At 42.9% G+C, this 23,774-nt stretch overlaps 1 protein-coding gene across 1 annotated transcript in view; it reads left to right on the top strand.

The window, feature by feature from the left end:
- The window catches only part of LOC102787331 (uncharacterized), a 526,954-nt gene that overhangs the window by 402,147 nt on the left and 101,033 nt on the right, over positions 1 to 23,774 (top strand). Inside the window, exon 33 of the mRNA XM_087838425.1 lies at positions 5,934 to 6,107. Within this exon, the coding sequence (XP_087694551.1) occupies positions 5,934 to 6,107 (174 nt within the window). The remainder of the gene's footprint in view (positions 1 to 5,933; positions 6,108 to 23,774) is intronic.

Below are 23,774 nucleotides of genomic sequence, written 5' to 3'. Positions count from 1 at the left end.
TGGCAGCCAGAGAAAAATCCTTAGTTCCACTTTAAACTAAACTCTGCTTCGGTCTTCCACCATGTGTTTGTTGTTTCTTTGTTGCTGTTGGCCTGCTCTCTCCTCTCACTCCAATCTGGTTGCAGCAGATGTTTGTCCCTCCCTGAACCTACAGACTTCAGTGTAGCACCTCAGTTCCTCTTCAGTCTGAAACCAGCTTTTTTAGCTATATCCCCTCAACCACACCTTCCCTGGTTATCTCTGCTGTGCTTGCTATAAAATTTAATCTTGATTAAAAAAACAAAGAACAAAAAATAGTAAACTCAAGTCAGACTTGATGCCATTTATTGGCAGCATGGTGCCTGTTTGTCAGTCTTTGATGATAAACTGCAGCACAGTCTGAAGCAAACCTTCTGACTTTATTGACTTTATGCATGTATATATTTTTCAATTTCAATTCAATTCAATTTTATTTATATAGCGCCAAATCACAACAAATGTCGCCTCAAGGCGCTTCATAGATACAGAGAAAAGCCCAACAATCATATGACCCCCTAAGAGCAAGCACTTTGGCGACAGTGGGAAGGAAAAACTCCCTTTTAACAGGAAGAAACCTCCGGCAGAACCAGGCTGAGGGAGGGGCGGCCATCTGCTGCGACCGGTTGGGGTGAGAGAAGGAAGACAGGATAAAAGAAATGCTGTGGAAGAGAGACGGAGATTAATAACAGATATGATTCAACATAGTGAGTGAGAAAGGTGACTGGAAAGGAAAAACTCAATGCATCATGGGAATCCCCCGGCAGCCTACATCTATTGCAGCATAACTAAGGGAGGATTCAGGGTCACCTGGTCCAGCCCTAACTATATGCTTTAGCAAAAAGGAAAGTTTTAAGCCTAATCTTAAAAGTAGAGATAGTGTCTGTCTCCCGAATCCAAACTGGAAGCTGGTTCCACAGAAGAGGGGCCTGAAAACTGAAGGCTCTGCCTCCCATTCTACTTTTAAATACTCTAGGAACAACAAGTAGGCCTGCAGAGTGGGAGCGAAGTGCTCTAATAGGGTAATATGGTACTACAAGGTCATTAAGATAAGATGGGGCCTGATTATTTAAGACCTTGTATGTGAGGAGCAGGATTTTGAATTCAATTCTGGATTTAACAGGAAGCCAATGAAGTGAAGCCAAAACGGGAGAAATATGCTCTCTCTTTCTAGTCCCTGTCAGTACTCTTGCTGCAGCATTTTGGATTAACTGAAGGCTTTTCAGTGAGTTTTTTGGACATCCTGATAATAATGAATTGCAGCAGTCCAGCCTGGAAGTAATAAATGCATGAACTAGTTTTTCAGCGTCACTCTGAGACAGGATATTTCTAATTTTAGAGATGTTGCGCAAATGGAAGAACGCAGTCTTACATATTTGTTTAATATGTGCGTTGAAGGACATATCCTGGTCAAAAATGACTCCAAGGTTCCTCACAGTGTTACTGGAGGCCAAGGTAATGCCATCCAGAGTAAGAATCTGGTTAGATACCATATTTCTAAGCTTTTCAGCGCCGAGTACAATGACCTCAGTTTTATCTGAGTTAAGAAGCAGAAAGTTAGTGGCCATCCAAGTCTTTATGTCTTTAAGACATTCCTGCAGTTTAACTAATTGGTGTGTGTTATCTGGCTTTATGGACAGATAGAGCTTGGTGTCATCTGCATAGCAGTGAAAATGAATGCTATGTCTTCTAATGATGCTGCCTAGGGGAAGCATGTATAATGTAAACAGAATTGGTCCTAGCACTGAACCCTGTGGAACTCCATAATTAACCTCAGTGTGTGAAGAGGACTCTCCATTTACATGCACAAATTGGAGTCTATTAGACAGATATGATACAAACCACTGCAGCACAGTACCTGTAATACCTACAGCATGTTCTAATCGCTCTAATAGGATATTATGGTCAACAGTATCGAATGCTGCACTAAGGTCAAGAAGGACAAGCACAGAGATGAGTCCACTGTCAGAGGCCATAAGAAGATCATTTGTAACCTTCACTAAAGCTGTTTCTGTGCTGTGATGAACTCTGAAACCTGACTGAAACTCTTCAAATAAACCATTCCTCTGCAGATGATCTGTTAGCTGTTTGACAACTACTCTTTCAAGGATTTTTGATATGAAAGGAAGGTTGGAGATTGGCCTATAATTAGCTAAGACTGCTGGGTCTAGAGATGGCTTTTTTAGTAAAGGTTTAACTGCAGCCACCTTGAAGGCCTGTGGTACATAGCCGATTATTAGAGATAGGTTGATCATATATAAGATCGAAGAATTAATCAATGGCAGGACTTCTTTGAGCAGTTTTGTAGGAATGGGGTCTAAAAGACACGTTGATGGTTTGGAGGAAGTAATTATTGAAGTTAACTCAGAAAGATCGATTGGAGAAAAAGAGTCTAACTTAACATCAATGGAACTAAGAGTAGCTGTAGATAATATTACATCTGTGGGATGATTATTGGTAATTTTTTCTCTAATGATAAAAATTTTATTTGTGAAGAAGTTCATGAAGTCATCACTAGTTAACGTTAAAGGGATGGTTGGCTCAAAAGAGCTCTGACTTTGTGTCAGCCTGGCTACAGTGCTGAAGAGAAACCTGGGGTTGTTCTTATTTTCTTCAATCAGTGATGAGTAGTAAGCTGTTCTGGCTTTGCGGAGGGCTTTCTTATAAAGCAACAAACTATTTCTCCAGGCTAAATGATGATCCCCTAAATTTGTGACACGCCATTTCCTCTCCAGATTACGAGTCATCTGCTTTAGGGTACGTGTTTGAGAATTATACCACGGGGTCAGGTACTTCTGATTAGAGACCTTAGTTTTCACTGGAGCTACAGTATCCAGAGTCGTACGTAGTGAGGAGGTGAAATTATTAACAAGATAATCGACCTCTGTTGGGGTAGCGTTCATATAGCTGCTCTGCTCTGTGTTGGTACAGGGCATTGACGATGATAACAGTGGCTGGATTATATTCTTAAACTTAGTTACAGCGCTTTCAGAAAGACATCTACTTTGATAAAGTCCACTCTCCACTGCTGCGTAATCAATTATTGTAAATGTAAATGTTATCAAGAAATGATCAGACAGGAGAGGGTTTTCAGGAAACACTGTTAAATGTTCAGTTTCTATGCCATATGTTAAAACAAGATCTAGAGTGTGATTAAAGTGGTGGGTGGGTTCTTTTACATTTTGAGAGAAACCAATTGAGTCTAACAACAGATTAAATGCCATGTTGAGGCTGTCATTTTTAGCATCAACATGGATGTTAAAATCACCCACAATAATTATTTTATGTGAGCTCAGAACTAAATTAGATATAAAGTCTGAGAAATCAGACAGAAACTCTGTGTAAGGCCCAGGTGGACGATAGATGATAACAAGTAAGACTGGTTTCTGAGTTTCACAGCTGGGGTGGACAATGTTAAGCATCAGGCTTTCAAATGAATTAAAAGTCTTTCTTGGTCTTTCATTAATTAATAGACTGGTGTGAAAAATTGCTGCCACACCGCCCCCTCGACCTGTGCTTCGAGATTTCTGGTAGTTAGAATGACTCGGGGGTGTTGATTCATTTAAACTAACATAATCATCCTGCTGCAACCAGGTTTCTGTAAGGCAGAGTAAATCAATTTGTTGATCAATTATTAAGTCATGTACTAACAGAGACTTGGAGGAGAGATACCTAATATTTAATAATCCACATTTCACTGTTTTACTCTTTGGTTCAGATGTGGATACTGTATTGGTCTTTCTTTGTAAATGTTTAAGTTGTTTGTTGCTGGTTTTTAGTTTGTTTTTTGTCTTTTTGGAAGATGACACAGTCTCTATGGAGATGGGTTTTTTGGGGGGGTAGCAGGAGGAGAGAAGCTGCAGAGAGACGTGTAAGACTGCAACTCTGCTTCCTGGTCCCAACTCTGGATCTTCCTGTTCACCTTGGACACACAACAGCTCTCTGTTTGTTGTGATTGGATCTAGAACAAAATTCAGATCAGCGAACATATCCTAATCTAGATGATTTTTAAGGTGGAATCTGGGACGAAAAGTTAAAAATCAGCTTGGATGGCCTGTACTGTATGATGGCCTTTGTTGCACCACATTGATAGCCATGCAGGGTGGTTCACTCCTTGGGCAAGAAGACCGAGGAGTGAGCCACCCTTGGTCAAAGCTTGGTCATTCAAGCTCACCGTTTTCCACTTGTTGGTTGATGATAAGTATTTTTTTTTACCTGACTTATAGTCATCATTGTCTTCTAATTAACTCACACACTGCTGACTGCTGTAGCTTACCTGGCTGAGCAGGTGACCCATGTACTGAAAGTTAGAGTCATGACTCCAGGGCCTGGTTTCAGTCTGCCCAAGACCATTTCCTGTGTGTTATTCTCCTCACTTCTCCCTCCCTTCCTGTCTTCTCTGTCCTATACAGTGGAGACAAAAGGCTTCAAGTTCTGAAAACTCTTCCCCTTCATGATCTTCCAAATCATCTCTCTCATCTAAAATCACCAGTATTCTCTGAGTAGAGAATCTTTTCACAATCTTGAATGATAAGGATCCAAGTGGGTAAAGTTAGTTATTTGATGTGTTCCTATTTGCAGCTGGGAAAAATTGTGAAAAACTCTCGGCTGCCAAAATTACATCCAGTTTAGAAGAAAAACATTGAGTGAAGTGTTTGTTTCATCATCCTTCACAACTCATCAACCAGGCGTCACAAACTGCAGCAGAACAGTACAAAGCATGTCATACTGGATGGCTGCAACAACCAGAGTTTTACCTACCTTTGGTATTTCTTGACAGCATGAGCGTAATATTTACTGAACAGAGTCGTCTTCTGTAATCTTTTCAGATTCAGATTCAGAACACTGTATTTATTTTCAAGGGGCAATTAGGATACTGACCTTGCCAACCGTACATACAATACACAAACGTCACATTGGGGAGACAGGTCAGGCTAGGTAGCTGGCCGGTCAGCCGCTAGAGCAGCCACCCGGAACTGAACAACACAACATCAGGAAAGATGAGGAGAAAAATTACTCCCCCCAGACTGAGCTCCAACAGGGAGATCAGTTTGAGAACAGAAAAAAAATGACCTTAGCGCAGAGCACATGAAAACTCTTAATGCGCCATAGAAACACATGACAAGCAACAGGGATGGGTAAAAGGCGAGAGACAGCCAGTGTAGACAGCGCATCCAGGCCTGCAGCATTTGCGCTGGTCCCCTCGACCCACTGTCAGCACCGGGAGGAGATAAGCATGCTTAGGATGGGAAGGAACAGTCTAAACACTGTCTGTTATCAGGGTGAGATTTGTTATGTTCAGCTCCAGCCTTGAGACCACAGCTGGTGCTGATCTAACAGTCCGTCACTCGTCTCTCAATCTCCCATTGGAGAGCCACGAGCTTCTCCGAGAGGTTATCAGTTTTGTGCTCAAAGAGCAAAGTCTGAGAACTCACGACCGCCATAAGCTTCTTCAAGATCTTATTCGTGCTGCATTCAATGAGCCCATTTTGAGAAGTCATGACCCGTCCCATCGTTTCAGTCACAGATGGCAGCCTTGTGGGGTTTTGATCAGCTGATTCCGCTTTCTTTAATCTTCAATAAGCCAGGGCCAAGCCAGCTCAGATCAGCAAGAACCCTTTGCTGCTGTGAATGTTTGTGCTGCTATATTTCAGTATCAGGCTCTAAATGTACAAATGATTCTGATACAAATGATACAAAAGATTTCCAATCATGTTTCTACTAGATTTACAGTTTGTTTTCATGTCTTCTAACTCAGAAGGTGGAGCAGGTGGAGCTTACAAGGAGTAAGTGCTGATATAGAAGAAGAGTTGTGTTTTAATGAAGCTATTTAGTTAACGAATAATTGTATTGCATGCTGGCATTAAAAATGTTTCATTTGACTGATTTAATTACTTTGTTTGTTTGTTTTCTTCCAGACTGAGTGGCTGTAACCTCTCAGAGAGAAGCTGTGATGCTCTGTCCTCAGTTCTCAACTCCCAGTCCTCTAGTCTGAAAGAGCTGGACCTGAGTAACAATGACCTGCGTGATTCAGGATTTAAGCTTCTGACTGCTGCACTGCAGAGTCCACATTGTACACTGGAAACTCTCAGGTCAGGATCCAAATATCCCCACTGCTGATTATTAAATGATATTAAGTTAATGATAATTCCTGTAGCTGAGTTTGGGAGAGACTAACAGCCTCGGCAGCAGAGGGGAGAAAGGCTGTAACACCACCACTTTACTCTGTTCTTTCTGTCACATCATTTTATCAGGAAACAAATATGCTCATATTTTTACTATGTTTGTCTTGAAGATGTAAGAAGATCACATGGTGCTTATTATTATTGTGTTGGTTTGTTTCCTGTCTCTTGGATGGAGCCCAGCTGTGCGTGGCCCCTGGGCCGGTGGTCAGAGTGTGTGCTGGATAATCCGGCCCAGGATGAGGCCAAACTGACATGGGATTAAATGTCTGTCACATAATTGAGCCTAATTTAAAAACATCATCCATAAATATTGAATTATTAATTCAATAATAATTAATATAAAAATCAATTATTAAAAATTATTGCTGACATTAATCAGTTAATGAGTTAACAAGATAATAACAGGTTAAGTTGCCCTAATAATTAGACTTTGGTGACAAACCGATGTGATCTCCATGTTTCCTTTGTTGGACTGTGGGCGAGTGTCAGAACTGAATGTACTGAGTAAAATATAGAGTTTAAATATGTGTCAGTTCCTGTTTTAGAGCTCTAAAGTACAGCAATCATGTTAGGGATATGTTAGGAATAGATAGGAACACTGAGCACACTGAGGTCAAATCTTTATTTTACAACTTGCTGCATTCTTGATGTTCATGAATTCAGCAGGTTCATGATTGTCTGCAGCATTAATCTCATATTTACATTAAAAGTGTTGAATTTGACTGTTTGACGTTCTTTATGATCTCTGGCACTAGTTCATCTGTACGCCGAGCTCAGTCTATCCATTTAGTGAAATGATGTTTAAAGGTCTCCTTGTTCTGTGAGCGTGCACAGATCCTGAAGCAGAAAGCCTGGGTTAACAGAGAAATGATCATCGCTGTGATGATACTCATCATCTCTGACTGGGATTTGAGGTTTTGTCAAAGCAGCTAAGAAAGCCTGGCTATGTTGGACTGGGTGTTGAAGCAGCTCCCAGTTTGAGTTCAGGAGACAGACACCCTCTCTACTTTGAAGATCAGCTTCAAACTTTCCTTTTTGATAAAGCTTATAGTTGGAGCTGGATCAGGTGACCCTGAACCATCCCTTAGTTATGCTGCCATAGAGATGGATAACAGACGGATTGTTGTTTTGTGTGTCTGCAGTCTGTCAGGCTGTCTAATCACAGAGGATGGCTGTACTTCTCTGGCCTCAGCTCTGAGCTCCAACCCCTCCCATCTGAGAGAGCTGGACCTGAGCTACAATCATCCAGGTGACTCAGGAATGAAGTTGCTGCCGGCTGGACTGAAAGATCCAGGCTGGAGACTGGACACTCTCAGGTTTGGAGAGAATTTCTGATAGAGGAGAAAGAGCTGGAAACATTTCCTGTGTCCTTCACTCACTTCCTTTTTGTTTGCTGCAGATGAGACATGAACAATCACACATGCAGGAATATTTTCAGGGACAGACATGCTAGTCTAGCTGGATAGTACATGGATATTTATGTAGGGGTCTCCAAAGTGTCTGTTTGCAGGAACATTAATTATAACTGATAAGTCATGTTGAGAGTTTCATTAAAAGTAGACCTACAGTCAGGTCCATAAATATTTGGACAGAGACAAATTTTTTTTTAACTTTAGATACACTTTATTAGGTCACAGGTGTACCTGAGATAGTGGTCACTGTGTACCTAATAAAAAGTCAGCCATGTGTATGTTTCCCTTGCTGTATGTCCACAGTCACAGTGACAGTCAGTGACACTGACAAAAGGATGAAACAAGGCTGTGAATCATTTCAGTGTTTGTGTGTGATAAAGAGGCAGACAGGAGCAGCTAACATTCGGAAATGGAAGCTTAAATAATGACAAACTCTACATTGACGGCTGAATTCACAATAGACTTGTTCTCAAGTGCACATTTAGCAGCTAATGCTAATACTGTTATCCCTTGCTTTCTACAACTTGAGCAGCTATTGCTAAGTAGGCCAATTTGCTCTACTAAGGATTTGTGTGACCATGATGGAAACTCTGATAAGCTAATGCTGTTTATGAGCCCTGTTAGAATCAATATTTCATTCTCATTCTGTTGTTTGAGAACAATATTAACGTATCACATCATTATAACACAAGAGAAAAGGGTATTAGCGTTAGCTGCTAATGCTTATTCACCTCAAATTAGCTTTAGCTGCTAATGGGAGCCTACTTAGCATAAACCCTTCACATCGTTATAATGCAACGGAAAAGAGTCACTTATGGCAGCCTATTTAGCATTAACGTCACATCATTATAACACAAGAGAAAATGGTATTAGCATTAGCTGCTAATAATTATTCACCCCTAATTAGAGTTAGTTTTTTCATCTAAAATTTGAATTAGCCACTAATGGCGTATTGTTAAAAAGTAAGAAAAAACATTGTTAGCATAAGCGGATAATGCTAATTCACCTAAAATTACTATTAGCTAATAACTGCACCTGCTTAGCATTAGCTGGTCACATTGTTATAAGGCAAGAAAATATGGTATTAGCATTAGCTGCTGTCATGTTCGGAGGCAATAAGACGCAGGGTTCTCAAACACGAACCGCTTTTTATTGAATTGTAACAGCAGTGTACGTGGCTACATCAATTTCTGGAAAACACATATACACACTAGTATACTAGCGACCTCTAGTGGCTGTCCCCATAGTAGCCTTACTAGGACAACATAAACAGATTTCACAACATCTCTCCATTTAACAAAAGTACTTTAAACACAAAACAGTGTTGTCAGAACGCAGGACATCACGGGGGTAGACTACCCTCTGTCCTGATAAGGGATTATTCTGCCCTTAGAACATAGAAAGGAGATAGTCCTCAGTCTCTGAATCTGAGAGGTACTTAAATCCCCCCCCCCCTGGAAGTCACTCTCACAGGTGTGGTAGGATGGAGAGGAGACCCCGGGACAGGCATTGGCAATGTCTGCCTTACTGGTGGTTCTTGGGAAGCAGCCGCCCCTTTAGTTGGAGTAGTCGGTGTAGCTGGAACAGTGCTCTGCTGCTGCTCCTCAGGATCAGCGGTGCCTGGGACAGGCTAAAGTTGTCGTCTGTTGCGGCAAGTCACGTTCCCATTCACGTTCCCATTCGCCTTCTCCACCAAGTAGGATCTCGGCTCCTTAGACTTACTGATGACCTTGGCTGGAATCGTCCACCCCTTTTCCCCGTCAAGCTTCACTACAACATCCTGGCCTGGGAGAAGCTCAGGAAGTGGAGGAGCTGAATGTCTGCGGTTGTAGAAGAATCTGTAAGAGTCCTTAGCTGCAGCATCTCTTTGGCACACCGTGTCCCTATTGACTGGACTGGGCAGCAATGTCTTTTCGAGTACTGGAATGGTGGTGAGGATTTGACGTCCTGTCATAAGTTGAGCTGGGCTTGCACCGGTTGCTGCAATTGGTGTAGAGTGGTAACTCATTAAGGCTAAGCAGGGGTCAGGCTGCTTGAGAATGTACTTGGCCGTTTGGACAGCTCTTTCAGCAGCTCCATTTGATTGGGGGTAATGAGGGCTTGACGTAGTGTGGGTGAAGCTATAACTCAGTTTGAAGTCTTGGAACTCTGATGATGTGAACTGCGTCCCATTATCACTGACCAGATCTAACGGGATGCCCCATCTAACAAACATGTGTTTAAACTTGTTAATGACCTGTCTGCTGGTTGTTGTAGTGAGGGAAGCAATCTCAACGTCTCTTGAAAAATAGTCAACAACGACAAGAAAGTTCTTACCCTCAAGCTCGCAAAGATCAGCTGCAACCTTTTGCCAGGGGCCATTGGGCAGAGAAGTAGTCACGAGAGGTTCCCGTCGCTGTGTAGGCTTGTGCTCTCTGCAAAAGTTGCATGACCTCACCTTATGTGTTATTTGAAGTCCAATGTTGGGCCACCACACTGTTGATCTTGCGCGCTCTCTGCATTTAGTTAGTCCTTGGTGGCCTTCATGTAATTGGTCAAGGACACTGGATCTGAGTGCTGTGGGAATTACGATGCGATCGTGGTAAAGCACTAGACCATCTGATTCTGAAAGGTGGCTTCTGGCTGCATAAAAGCCTTGCAGTGGTGAGATCTTTGCCATTCTCCGAGGCCACCCTTGTCTGATGAGGATGATTTCTTTTTGAAGCTCTGGGTCCCTCTGTGTAGCTCTACAAATTTCCTCCAACTTATGTGACTTGATAGGTTTGCTTGTCACTACGTTGCTCACATATGCCTTGACCTGGCTGTCTGTCTCGGACGGGTATCATCCGTGCAGTGGATGTCTGGAGAGTGCGTCCGCCACCACTAACTGTTTACCGGGAACATGCTCAGCAGTGACATTGAATCGCATCACTCGCATCAGCAGTCTCTGACATCTCAGTGGCGTTTTATCAAGGTCATATGAGTTGATCAAAGACACCAAGGGCTTATGGTCAGTTTTTAGACGTACATGACCCATGCCTTGGATGTAGCGGGTAAAACGTTCGCAGGCCCAGACGGATGCTAAACACTCTTTTTCGATCTGCGAATATCTTTTCTCTGCGTGTGTGAGCGTGCGAGAACAAAAAGCAACAGACCGTAACTCCCCGTCATTGTCCTGTAACAGCGCAGCACCCAGGCCATAGCTGCTGGCGTCCGCACTGACAACTGTTGATCGGCCTGCATCATAATAACAAAGTGCTGGTGCAGCCACGAGCATTGCTTTTGCTTTATTGAATGCTTGCTCCTTAGGCTCGCCACACACCCATACAGTCTCTTTTTTGAGTAGGTTGGAGAGGGGGTGCAGCACCGTGGACAGGCCTGGCAGGAATTTTCCAACATAGTTTATTAATCCGAGTACCTGCCTGAGTTATTCTACATTGGTGGGGCTGGGCATCCTGGCAATAGCCTCCACCTTGCCATCATCAGGTTTCACACCATCCGCACTGATGATGTGACCGAAGAACTGTAGTTCATTCTTTCCAAAGTGGCACTTGGACCTGTTGAGCTTAAGTCCTGATGCTTTGATTGTCTGTAATACTGCATCTAAGCGTTGGTCATGCTCTTCTTTGTTAGCCCCGAAAACCAATATGTCGTCCATCATGACGACAGTCCCCTCTAGGCCCTTGAGCAAGGTGCTCATGAGCCGCTGGAAGATCTCGGATGCTGAAGTTATGCCAAATGGCAGGCGTCTGAAGCAAAACCTGCCCATGGGAGTTACGAACGTGGTTAGTTTTTGGCAGCTGGGATCCAGAGGTATTTGCCAGAACCCACTGGAGGCATCCAAAGTGGAGAAAACTTTAGCACCTGCTAACTTGGGAGTTTTGTCATCCAATGTGGGCAAGATGTACCGTTCATGCTTTACTCCCTTATTCAGACGTTTTAAGTCCACACACACCCTGACCTCATCCTTGTTGCGCTTTGGAGCAGGCACCATTGGTGCACACCAGTCTGTTGGCTCGGTGACTTCCTCAATGATGCCAAGTTTGAGAATGCGCTTTATTTCCTTTTCCACTTTTGGGAGGACAGGAAAAGACACCCGGCGTGGGGTAGTTACACTGTATGGCACTGCATCTTCGGTCAGCTCAATTTTTACAGGTTCACAGTTCAGCAGGCCAATTTCTCTGAACACATCCTCTGTTAAGTCACTACTGATTTTGTTAACTCTAGCGACTAGTCCCATGCACTTTGCCACTGTCGTCCCCAGTAGGTTACTTGCATATTGCCCTTTTATAACTGTAATCCAGTACTGGTACTTTTGGCCTTTGTACACTGTAGTAGCAAGGAATTTACCCATGCACTTGACTTTTCCACCAGGGCTGTACACAGTTGGCTTACACTGGATAAGTTTGGGTCTCTGCTGTAGCTTATTAAGGGTCGTTTCTGTCATAACAGTGGTGTCTGCGCCTGTATCAATTTTGAAATCAACTGGACTGCCATTTACCAGTAGCTCAATGTCCCAGTCGGCATCTGAGCCTGACTCCTCGATGACTGTTGTTTTTGGCTCAGTTACTGCTCCCAGGAAAAGCTCCCCTATGAAGAATGCATCCTCATCTGAGTCCCCTACAGCCTCAGCCCTGACCTATTTTAGCATTTTGGTTTTGCATACAACTTCAAAGTGTCCAAACTTATGGCACTTTCTGCATCTTTTATTGCGGGCTGGGCAGTTTTCTCTTTTGTCATGCACCCTGTTGCATCTTTGGCATTTTGGTTTACTCTCACCATGTTGTTGCTCACGTACCTGATGAGGTTGGTAGTAACTCCTTCTCGTGCTGTTATAATGCCTCTGTTTCACCTCATTCACCGTGCTTTCCACTCGGTCTGCACTTTGCTGTTTGACTTGTTCACTCTGGCGTGCTAGTTGAATGGCTCTATCCAGAGTTAAGTCCGCCTCGAGCTGGAGTTTTTGTGAAACATCTTTGTCAATTAATCCAATGACGATACGATCCCGGATCTGCTCGTCTTTACTGCCGCCGAACTCGCAGTGCTGCGCGAGCTCGTACAGGCTCCGCACGAAAGCCTCGACTGTCTCTCTGGCCCTCTGGCTCCGTTTGTGAAAACAGGCGCGGTCGTGGATAACGTTTCTCTTTGGGACAAAGTTCTCATCGAACTTTTGTATAACCAGATCATACTCAAACTGCGGACTTGGCCTGGCCTCCGTAGCAGCAGGAAACACAAATGAGCCATATATTGGTTCGGCATCTCTCCCCATGGAGTAAAGAAGCGAGTTCACCTGCACTTCGCCGCTCTCCATCCCTAGCTTGGACGCCACTCGAAAACGGGAGAATCTCTGCCGCAATATCGGCCACTCTGCCGGCTGTGTAAAGTTGAACAGCTCCGGAGGTCCAAATTTAGCCATTTCTTCGTGTAACTCGGCGTGAAGTCCTCAATTCTGACACCATGTCATATTCGGAGGCAATAAGACGCAGGGTTCTCAAACACGCACCGCTTTTTATTGAATGGTATCAGCAGTGTACGTGGCTACATCAATTTCTGGAAAACACATATACACACCAGTATACTAGCAACCTCTAGTGGCTGCCCCCATAGTAGCCTTACTAGGACAACATAAACAGATTTCACAACAGCTGCCAATTTCTATTTACCTAAAATTAGCATTAGCGACTAATGGCAATCTACTTGCCATTACCTCCTCACTAATCAAATCACATTATTAAAATGTAAGAAAAAACATTGTTAGCATTAGCAGATAAATTAGCATTAGCTAATAACGGCAACCTACTAAGCATTAGCTGCTCACATTGTTAGAAATCAAGAGAATATGGTATTAGTATTAGTTGCCAATGCTTATTCACCTAAAATTAGCATTAGCCACTAATGGTAGCCTATTTAGCATAAACTTCTTAATGCTAAATGAAGTTAATTAATGCTAAAAAGGCTTAACTGAAATGAAAGTAATGTTAGCATTAGCTGCTGATATTGTAAAAAGGTAAGATAAAACATTGCTAGCAGCAGCGGATAATGCTAACAGACATAATAATTAGCATTACCTAATAATGGCAGGCTTCTTAGCATTAGCTGCTTATATTGTCATAATGCACGGGAAAAGAGTTGGCAAAAACATTGTTAGCATTAGTGGATAATGCTAATTCACCTAAATTAGCATTTGCTAATTATGGCTACGTACCTAGCATTAGCTACTGATATTGATTTAAATCAAGAAAATATGGTATTAGCATTAGCTTTTAATGCTTTTCCATCTAAAATTAGAATTAGCCACTAATGGCGTCCTATTTATCATTAGCTCTTCACATCGTAGGGGAAAAGTTAAAATTGAATAAAAAAAGTGTTCACATTAGCTACTCGTATTGTTAAAAAGTAAGAAAAAACATTGTTAGCATAAGCGGATAATGCTAATTCACCTCAAATTAGTATTAGCTTATAACGGCAACCTACTTAGCATTAGCTGGTCACATTGTTATAAAGCAAGAAAATGTGGTATTAGCATTGGCTGCCAATTCGTATTCACCTAAAATTAGCATTACCTGCTAATGGCAGTCTATTTAGCATTAACTCCTCACTAATGTAATGCTAATTCACATCAAATTAGCTTTAGCTTTAGCATTAGCTGCTAGCATCAGCCTACCTAGCACTAGCTGCTCACATTGTTAAAAGGGAAGAGAAAACGATATTAGCATTAGCTGGTAATAATTATTCACCCCTAATTAGAATTAGCCGCTAATGGCAGCATACTTAGCATTAACTCCTCACATCATTATACTGCAAATGAGGCTAACTTGCATTAAATTAGACTGCTGTTATTAGCTAATGCTATTTAGAAGTAGCTGCTCACATTGTTATAAAGCAAAGGAAAATGATATGAGCATTAGGTTCTAATGCGTATTTGCCTTAAATTAGACGTAGGTGCTAATGGCAGCCTACTTAGCATTAGCAGCTCAGATGTTGTAATGCTAGGTAAAAGAGTGTTAGCATTAGCCGTTCACATTGTTATAAAGTTAAGGGAAATAGTGTTAGCATTAGCTACTCACATTGTTAAAAAGTAAGTTTTAGCATTAGTGCATAATGATAATTCACATCAAATTAGCATTAGTTAATAACGGCAGCCTATTTAGCATTAGCAGATAGTGTTGACCTTGGCCCACTGGAAAAGTTAAGAACTAAAGATTTAGGAGTGTTCCTCGATAGCTCTTTCTCATTTGAGAAACAAATTAATTCTTTTATTAAAACCAACTGTAAGGTACTGTTATATTGTTGATTGTCATTTATGCTTAGAAATATTTACTCATATATGCTTAGAGTTGTATAATCGATTGCATAATGATAGAGGTTTGATCCTTAGTAGTCTGTAAAGACTTTGTGTGCCTTCCAGAGTGCTCTGGCATGCACACACCACTTGGGGCCGTGAGAGAGGTCGTACCCTCTCTTACTGATTTTTGGTTTAGGACAGGGGTCTCAAACTCAATTTAGCTGGAGGCCGCTGCAGGCAAAGTCTGGGTGAGGCTGGGCCGCATTAGGTTTTCCAGAAGAAAGGCATGGTCAAAAAATTCCAATCTTCTCAAATCTCTTTATTTTTATTTTTTTGAACACAAAATATGAAAAATAAATAAACAAATGAAGAATTAATAAGAAAATAAATCAATCTGTAATACATAAATGAAATAATAATAAGATATTTTTAGTCAGTGAACTTATGTGTTTTTTTCAGTCTTCTATATCTGCAGTATTTAGATTGAAATGTCTGTATTAACAGTTCTATAACATTCTTCTGAACATGAATGGAACACTGTAGAAAATGAACTGTTCTTCTGAATATGGCGTCTCTTGCGTACTCCTTGCTGCTAGAGACCTGGCAGCGTTTCCTCTCGCATAGCCGAGCCAGATTTGGCCTGAGGGAGGAAGCAGTTGCGACCCTCAGTATGTCTTGAAGATGATCATCCGTAAGTCTGGACCTGTACTTGGACTTATTGAAGTTCAAAGTGGAGAAGAGCTTTTCGCACAAGTATGTGCTACCAAAAAGGCACGTGGTCCGCTTGAACATTCAGGAAAGCCGAGGGAAACAAGGGCTCAATTCTCTCAAAAATTGTCCAAGCTTGTCTGCTTTTCCACTCACCTCCCTGAACTTTGCTTTGAGTTCAGAGTTGCACTGGAGCTTAATGAGCTCCATTTGAAGCACAGAAGGGGCATCTTGCACAACAAGGGAGAAGGGCTCTGCAAAAATTTGAAAGGTGGCTCTGTGTGTCTTGAAGTCAGCAAATCTGTGATCAAATTCCTCCTGTAGCCTCAAAATGACATCAACATACTTGTCAGCACTGAATGGTGTGCCTGCATCCACGAGTGCCTTGCATGCTGGGAAATGGCAAAGGTTTGTCTGAGACAGCTGAGCTTTCCAGAGCGCAAGTTTTGTGGAGAATGCTCTCACGTTGTCATAGGCAGCACTGACAAGTTGCCCCTGGCCTTGTAACGTCTTGTTCAGTACATTAAGCTCATGTGTTATATCAACAAGAAAAGCTAAGTCCATGAGCCCTTTGGGATCAGTTAGCGCAGGAACACTAACTCCATCCTTCTCCATGAAGGCTTCACTTCTGCTCTCAACTCAAAAAATCTCTTTAATACATTTCCCCTGCTGAGCCAACGTACCTCAGTGAAGTCGAGCACATCCCCATATTCTGACTCCATTTCCTCTAAAAAAGCACAGAACCTTCGGTGCTTTAAGCCCCTGGATCTGATTTGGTTGATGCATTTCACAACAATAGACATCACATTGTCAAACTTCAGGCATTTGCTGCAAAGGACCTGCTGATGGATAATGCAGTGCAGAGCAATGGCCTCCTCCACGCCTTCCTCTTCCAGTTTTTTTTGAACAAGTTCCACCAGTCCATTTTTCCTCCCTGTCATTGATGGCGCTCCATCTGTTGTTATTCCAACAAACCTCTTCCATGGCAAACCAACATTCTCAATGGCATCACACAGCTTGTAAATATCTGCTGAGCGGTGGTCTGGCCATGCATTTGAATTACTGTGAGCAGCTCCTCCATCACTTCAAAACTGTCATCAACACCACGGACATACATTGCGAGCTGGGCAGTGTCGGTGATGTCTGTGGTCTCATCAAGAGCGACTGAGTATACACTGAAACATTTGGCTTTCTCACACAGTTGGTCATAAATGTCAATTGACAGGTCAGAAATGCGATCTGCTGCGGTGTTGGCAGAAAGGCTGATGTTGCTAAACTGACCTTTCTTTCCCGGACAGACTATATTTGCAGCCTGCAATATGCACTTTTAGACAAATTCACCTTCTGTGAATGGCTTCCCTGCTTTAGCAATCATCTCACTAACCACGTGGCTTCGACTGCTGCATTATTCTCTTTGGTTGCTTTCTTGAAGAAATCTTGCTGCCTCAGTAGATCTGTTTTAAGACTGGCAACCCGGTTCGCTCTCTCATCTCCCTGGTATTTTGCATCCACCTCAGCATGTCTAGTTGTGTAATGATTTTTCAAACTGTATTCCTTGTGCACCGCAACTTTCTCTGTGCAAATAAGACAGGTCGGGGTGCCCCTGTGCTCAACAAAGAAATATTGCATTTCCCACTTTTCCTGAAATTGTCGGTGCTCATCACCAACCTTTCTCTTCACCGCAGGCTTTGAAAAAGACATGTTTGGGGCTATGTAACATTTATAATTCTACTTGGTGTCACTGTCGCATTGAAGTTTCAATCAAGCGTTTAGCCGATGGACGGGGAACGTCTCAACGCGTATAGAACGTCATTTCTGCTTCTTTTTCTTGCTACCGTAGCACGGCGATCGGCAGATAAAAAGCCGGTAGCAGTCTCCTTTGTTTTTACGCTCGATGTTCATGTCTCTCATGACGACACGAACACCGTGGCGTTTGTAGATGGTAGAAAGTACAGGGATAGCGAGCGCAAAAAAGGCGACTGCTCACGGCGCCGGGCTGTTGTTACAGGAGAAAGAAGCGGAAATGACACCGTGACATATAACAAATAACATCACCTGTTTCTGATGTTGGTTGTTTTGACTGCTTTTACATTATATTGAAATATATGTAATGTTCATGTATGCTGCAATGCAAACGGAGTGATGCAAATAAAAAACATCGACGCACAAATTACGGTGCGACCATATAATTAGTGCGGGTTACCGGGGACTGTTATTGGCGATGAACAGGTGTCGCTATGTGACTACAGACTAAATTGGGCTGCATTGAGTTGATTACTTTTCTTTTATCCCGCCGCCTACGCATCACTTTGAGAGTTAATATGAGATATCTCTCTGTGAAAAAATAACTAAAACTCCCACTGACGTGTGTATAAATCTATATACGTATAATGTCCCGCTGGGCAGCAACTTAAAAAAAAAAAAACTTTTTTTGAAGTGTTGTGAACGCAGCGCGCTGGGGCGAATGTCCGCGTTTGCCCAATAGAAAGGAGGAAGCCAGCCAGGCACAGAAAAGAAAGAAACACTCCAGGGCAACGCTGCTGTAACTTTTACTCATTGAGAAATGTTTCCCTGCTTGCATCAAGCCCGGCTGGTGTCCCCTGAGATCCATATCCCACCCTGATTGGTGGGTTAATTCAGCTCCGCACACAACACTGTAAAGTGTCAGACATTATCAAACAAACATTAAATTTTCATATTAAGGTGGGGGCCAAAAACTATCATCCTGCGGGCCGCAATTGGCCCGCGGGCCGTGAGTTTGCGACCCCTGGTGTAGGAGGACACCTACTCTGTGTCTGGTTAAGTGTAAGAGCCCTTTGTTAGGGGGACCACTGGACTCTTAGCACCAGCTTTGGGGTCACAGGGTCACATCTGGAACACACACACACACACACACACACACACACACATACCTACACTATGCACAGACTGGTACTCTTTGTTCATACCTGTGTAAGACGTCATATGTTAATGAACTTCTGCATATTCATGTAACCTCAATAAAGAGCAGTGTTACGAGGGAGCAGACGAGAGCGACTGAGGTCAAGTGAAGGAACGGCGCTGTCACAGTTCTCTCCCTCATGAATTGTCTGGTTCCAGCGGTGGGTCTGTGCTAGACGACCCATCACCAGCTTTTTCCAACTTTTTCCACTGGTTACCAGTACGTGGTAGAATCCACTTCCAGATCTGGTTGTTTGTCTTTAAATCTCTGAATGGATTGGCTCCATCTTATCTCTCTTTAACAAAATAATCCAAGTCGAGCCCTCAGGTCTGCAGATAAGTAGCTTCTGACCAGAACTAGACGTAAAAACAGAGGTGAGCTTTATCGATCGCTGCAGCCAAACTCTGGAACAGTCGCCCTTCACATCAGGTCGTCACCAACACTCGACATTTTTAAAACCCGGTTGGAAACACATTTGTACTCTGTAGCTTTCAATTCTGACGAGTCTTTATAGTAATTACTGTGTATGTTTCCTATTTTCTCTCTACTCTGTGCAGCACTTTGGCTCAAGCTGTTTTTAAATGTGCTGATAAATAAATGTAGATTTCTTTGAATAAAACAGTGGAGCCGAGCTTTGAGCTCAGTGTGTAACAGTGTGTGTATGAGAGCCATGTAATGTCCATGTGTGCATGCTGACTGTGCTGCTCTGACCCCCCTCCTCCTTTCAGGGTGGAGCCTGCTGGAGTCCGATGGTTGACACCAGGTCTGAGGAAGTGTAAGTGTGTTTTTAATGGGATTCATGAAAACAAAGCAGCACACATTCAACCATCTTCATCATGTCAGGAGTCATCATCAAAGTGTCAATCAATGAACAGATGATGGATCAATAACTGCAGCTGGATTGTGTTTGTTCTCTCCATCAGATTCCTGTCAACTCACAATCGACACAAACACAGTGAACACAAAGCTCCAACTGTCTGACAACAACAGGAAGGTGACACGTGTGGAGGAGGTTCAGTCATATCCTGATCATCCAGACAGATTTGATGTTTGGGCTCAGCTGCTGTGTAGAAATGGTCTGACTGGTCGCTGTTACTGGGAGGTCGAGTGGAGAGGAAGAGTTTGTATATCAGTGAGTGACAGAAGCATCAGAAGGAAAGGAGGCAGTGGTGACTGTTTGTTTGGAAACAATTATCAGTCCTGGAGTCTGGAGTGCTCTGATGTTGCTCCTCAGTTTGTCTGGCACAATAAGCGACAAACATCCATCTCCTCCTCCTCCTCCTCCTCCTCCTCTGTCTCTAACAGAGCAGCAGTGTATGTGGACTGTCCTGCTGCCACTCTGTCCTTCTACAGAGTCTCCTCTGACACTCTGATCCACCTCCACACCTTCAACACCACATTCACTCAAACTCTTTATCCTGGATTTAGGTTCTGGTCTCCTGGTGCCTCAGTGTCCCTGTGCTGAGTGGGGTGTAAAGAGTGTCTCCTGTTACAGAAACACTCTGACTGTTGAACAGATAGTTCAGTCTGTACATGTCTGTCTCTTTCACTCACAAACACGTTTTCAGATTCATGGATTCAATCAGTTGATGTTTGAAACTCTTCTAAATGATTCCTTGTAAACTTCTTCCTCTTCAGTCACAAACAAACAGGAAGTGATGTCACATGTGTTCCTGTCCACACAGCAGAATGAGTCTATTGCTGACAGTGATGTACAAACAGAGTGAGCATTTCTGAGGCCCAAAATAAACTGAGTAGTTCACTGAATGAACAATGGACTGTGAGCTCAGTTCCTTCATCATTAGTATGGATTATATATGTATATGTATTATATTAGTATCATATATATCAGGTGCTGCTGCTGCTGGTTTCAGTCATTGTGCAAATGTGCTGTTTGTAAGGTTGTAAAGCTGCAGTCAGCTGAGACTGAAGAAGTCACCTGATCAGTGAGCAAACGTTTCTGAAAACGTCCAGATGAACAGAATCAACCTTTTGGGATCAGCCAGCAATGCAGCATCATTGTTGTTCAGGTTCAGAGGTTTGCAGGAATGAACTGATGACCAGAAACAGCTGCAAAGTCCAATAAAATACCAGCTGGAGTTCAGCTGCATTTGAAGAAGTCAAAGAAAAGGAAGGATGGCAAAGGGCGATGTTTTCTTCCAAAGAACTGAAAACATGGTCGACGCCTCATTAGAAGAATAATCTGGACATTTGTGAGGAACTCTAACCAAGAAAGCAACACAAGAAAGCAACGTCAAACAGATCCAACAGACAGTTTCCATGACTGGAAGTGTTGAGTGTAAAAATGCTACATTGCATTATTGCATCCTCTCACCACAGGAGGTGCTGTTGGCACCACTGATTGCTGATCAGCTGTTCTCTGATGATCTGATTGATACTGTGAATAACGGGACTCACTGAACTCTGTGACACAGTGAAGATTACAGAGTTTAACTTAAACATCTGACTGACGTCACACAGACAGAAGGATGAACCAGTGAGGCACAGAACACAGTTACTGGAGATACTGGATCAGCTCCATGTGAACCTCTGATGGAGAAGCTGCTGAGCCAGAGAAACATCAGGACATGACAGGCAGCTGCACTTATCTAACAACATGTAGCAGAGCTGATCTATGTTAGAGGATCTATCACAGCAGCTGAAGCCAAAATCCAACACTGGATAGCAGCTGAGCCTGTGCTGAGTGTAGTGTTACAGGAAAAGGGCAGAAACACTGACACTGGTAGCTCACAGTGATGCTGACTGGGGCACAGAGCTGAATGATGCAGCATCAGGACACTGTTTCAGTCTGACTGACAGAGAAACCTGTAGCTGTATCTACATGTGAGGCAGAGGCTACACAAGCAGCTTTCTATGTTTCACAGTGACTGAGATCTTCAGTGGGGGTGGACACGCTCCTGTACAGACCTCTGAGGAGAACCAAGGTGCAGTCAAAGAGTCCAGTCTGTCCTCACAGATGTGAACATGTGGTTTCATCAGGTCTGCTGTCAGCTAGCAGGCTCACATCAGAATCACTGTTCCTGAAAAACACAGTCTGTGTGACATCATCAGTCAGCTGATCGTCCCAGATCTGAATGGTTTCTGTCTCTACTGAGGAAGTCAGAGAATATCACTGAGGTGTGGATCAGGTCTGAGTGAGCTGTGGAGGGACAGCTTTAAACAGTCCACAGGTCTCACGTCCTGCTCAGTCTGGTAGCAGATACCTCGTATTGTTCCAGATGTGCTGACATCACCAGCAGCAGCAGCACAGCTGTGTGATACGATGAATCTCAGTTATTGATCCAACACACAGTAAATACAAAGATCAGGATTTCTGAGAGTAATCATTATGAGTCTGAACACATGATCACTGAATGTTAGTCTCCACAATAATAAGCTAACAAAAGCAAACACAGCTTTCAGCTCTTATTTTGAAACTGGCTTATTTAGAGAGCTGTGATGTGAGCGTGCCTGGCTCTGAGGCACTTGGGTCAGCCTCTGTTGTTTAGAAGTGTTACAGACTGTGAATGACACAGACCTGTCAGTTTTCATGTTTGTCTGTAACACAGCTCAGGGGCTCCATGCTGAACGCATCCATCCAGTGTTATTGATCCAGTACTAATACCAGCATTGGGATCAATACTACAATACACAATCACATGTGTCCACGTGATGCAGTTTGAAGAGCAATAAGATGTCTCTGTATGAGGAGGCGGGGTCACAGGAGGTTCACAGAAACTCTGCAGCAGCATCATCAGCTCACATGGAAACTTTGATGATTCACTTCTGTGGTGTTTTTACAGAAACACGTCACAAAATTAGCTCCACCTGTTTTGTGTGTGAGCTTTGAGTTTCTTGTCTTCATTCTGGATTCTTGTGTTGCTGTTTTTACACACAGCAGATATTTCCTGGTTGCTTCCTTGATGACCACATGAAGCTTTCTGAAGCTTGGATTGAAAACGCTTCATTACTCAAAGCTTTCCAACACAGGCCTCTGTGCTGCCATCTGGTGGACAAACATATGAAGTGCAGCGTGAAGCTACAAATTAAACTGCTTCAGCTACGTTTATATATAACATACTATAACCTATATAACTATATGTATAGTGTATTATGTAGGTTTTAGAGCTGGGGGTAGAATTGCTGATGGCCTGGTTGTTATTTATGTTCCCCATGGTTCACCAGCTCTCACACAACATCAGCACCAATGATCCACGTCCTTATAAACCTCTGAATCAGGTCCTGAAGCTGTGACGTCCTGAGTGAAGACCTCACTGATCACATGACTCTGGTCACCTGGACTCAGTGTTTCTGAAGCAGTGTGCTGGGTTTTTAAAAATACGTGGCTGCTGCCTGATGTTGGGCCCACAGAGGAAGACGACTCACTCGCTCTTCTTCACTTCCTCCTTAAACATGTGGAAGGAGAGCAAAGTGCTGCCAGACTCTTATTTCTGACAGGAACAGAAGAAACCACAGCAAACTGTTCCAGTTCTTCATCTTCATCACAATCTATTTATTTCTGATGGTGTCTTCAGTCTGAGGGTTTGAAGTTTCCATGTCTGTGTGATGTGTGGTGTGAAGGCTGCTGGTTAAACTGGGACTCACTGTTTAAAGCACTGAGTGCTCATAGAGAGATGCTCCATGAGTCCCAGTACAGACTACAAACATGGTGGAAACTTAGCTTTGATATCCACACACTCTGCACGTCTGTGAGTAACTGTGATGAAGATGTGCAGAGATCTGTGTACAAACAGGAGAAAGACTGTAAAGACTCTGTGCTTCTAACAGCCTCTGTTAACATATGTGAGGCTGTTTGTTGTTGTTGCCATGGAGCTTTTCACTGTTTGGGTCAGCAGGTCATGTGATCAGGTTTGTTCTGTGAAAGCTGGACGATGGTTCAGTGTCAGGGTTTGTTTGCATTCATCAATAAATATCTAAATAAATCAAAGACTCCATGTTTTTTCTTTCATCATGTGACCTCTGCTCATCCATCTCTGTGTGTATCAGGATACATTTAGTTCATAATACACAGAAAAATCAGAGTTATTACCTGTAATAAATGTGAAAGTAAAGATTCCTGCAGTGATAACCAGGCAGGACTGAAACACATCCAAGCTGTCACCACGGTAACTATAAATAAATATAAATAAATATAAAAATGACACAAACTGACTGCAGCTACTTTTTGTCCTTTCTGTCAAAAACCTTCATGTGACTCATGAGAGACACGTTTCAGCTGTTTGTGACAG

The sequence above is a fragment of the Neolamprologus brichardi genome, chromosome 3, assembly GCF_056152115.1.
Source record: "Neolamprologus brichardi isolate AB-2024 chromosome 3, ASM5615211v1, whole genome shotgun sequence".
In the NCBI taxonomy this organism is placed as follows: domain Eukaryota; kingdom Metazoa; phylum Chordata; class Actinopteri; order Cichliformes; family Cichlidae; genus Neolamprologus; species Neolamprologus brichardi.
Note: the sequence above shows the minus strand (reverse complement) of the source record. Positions and strands in the feature narration are given on the sequence as shown.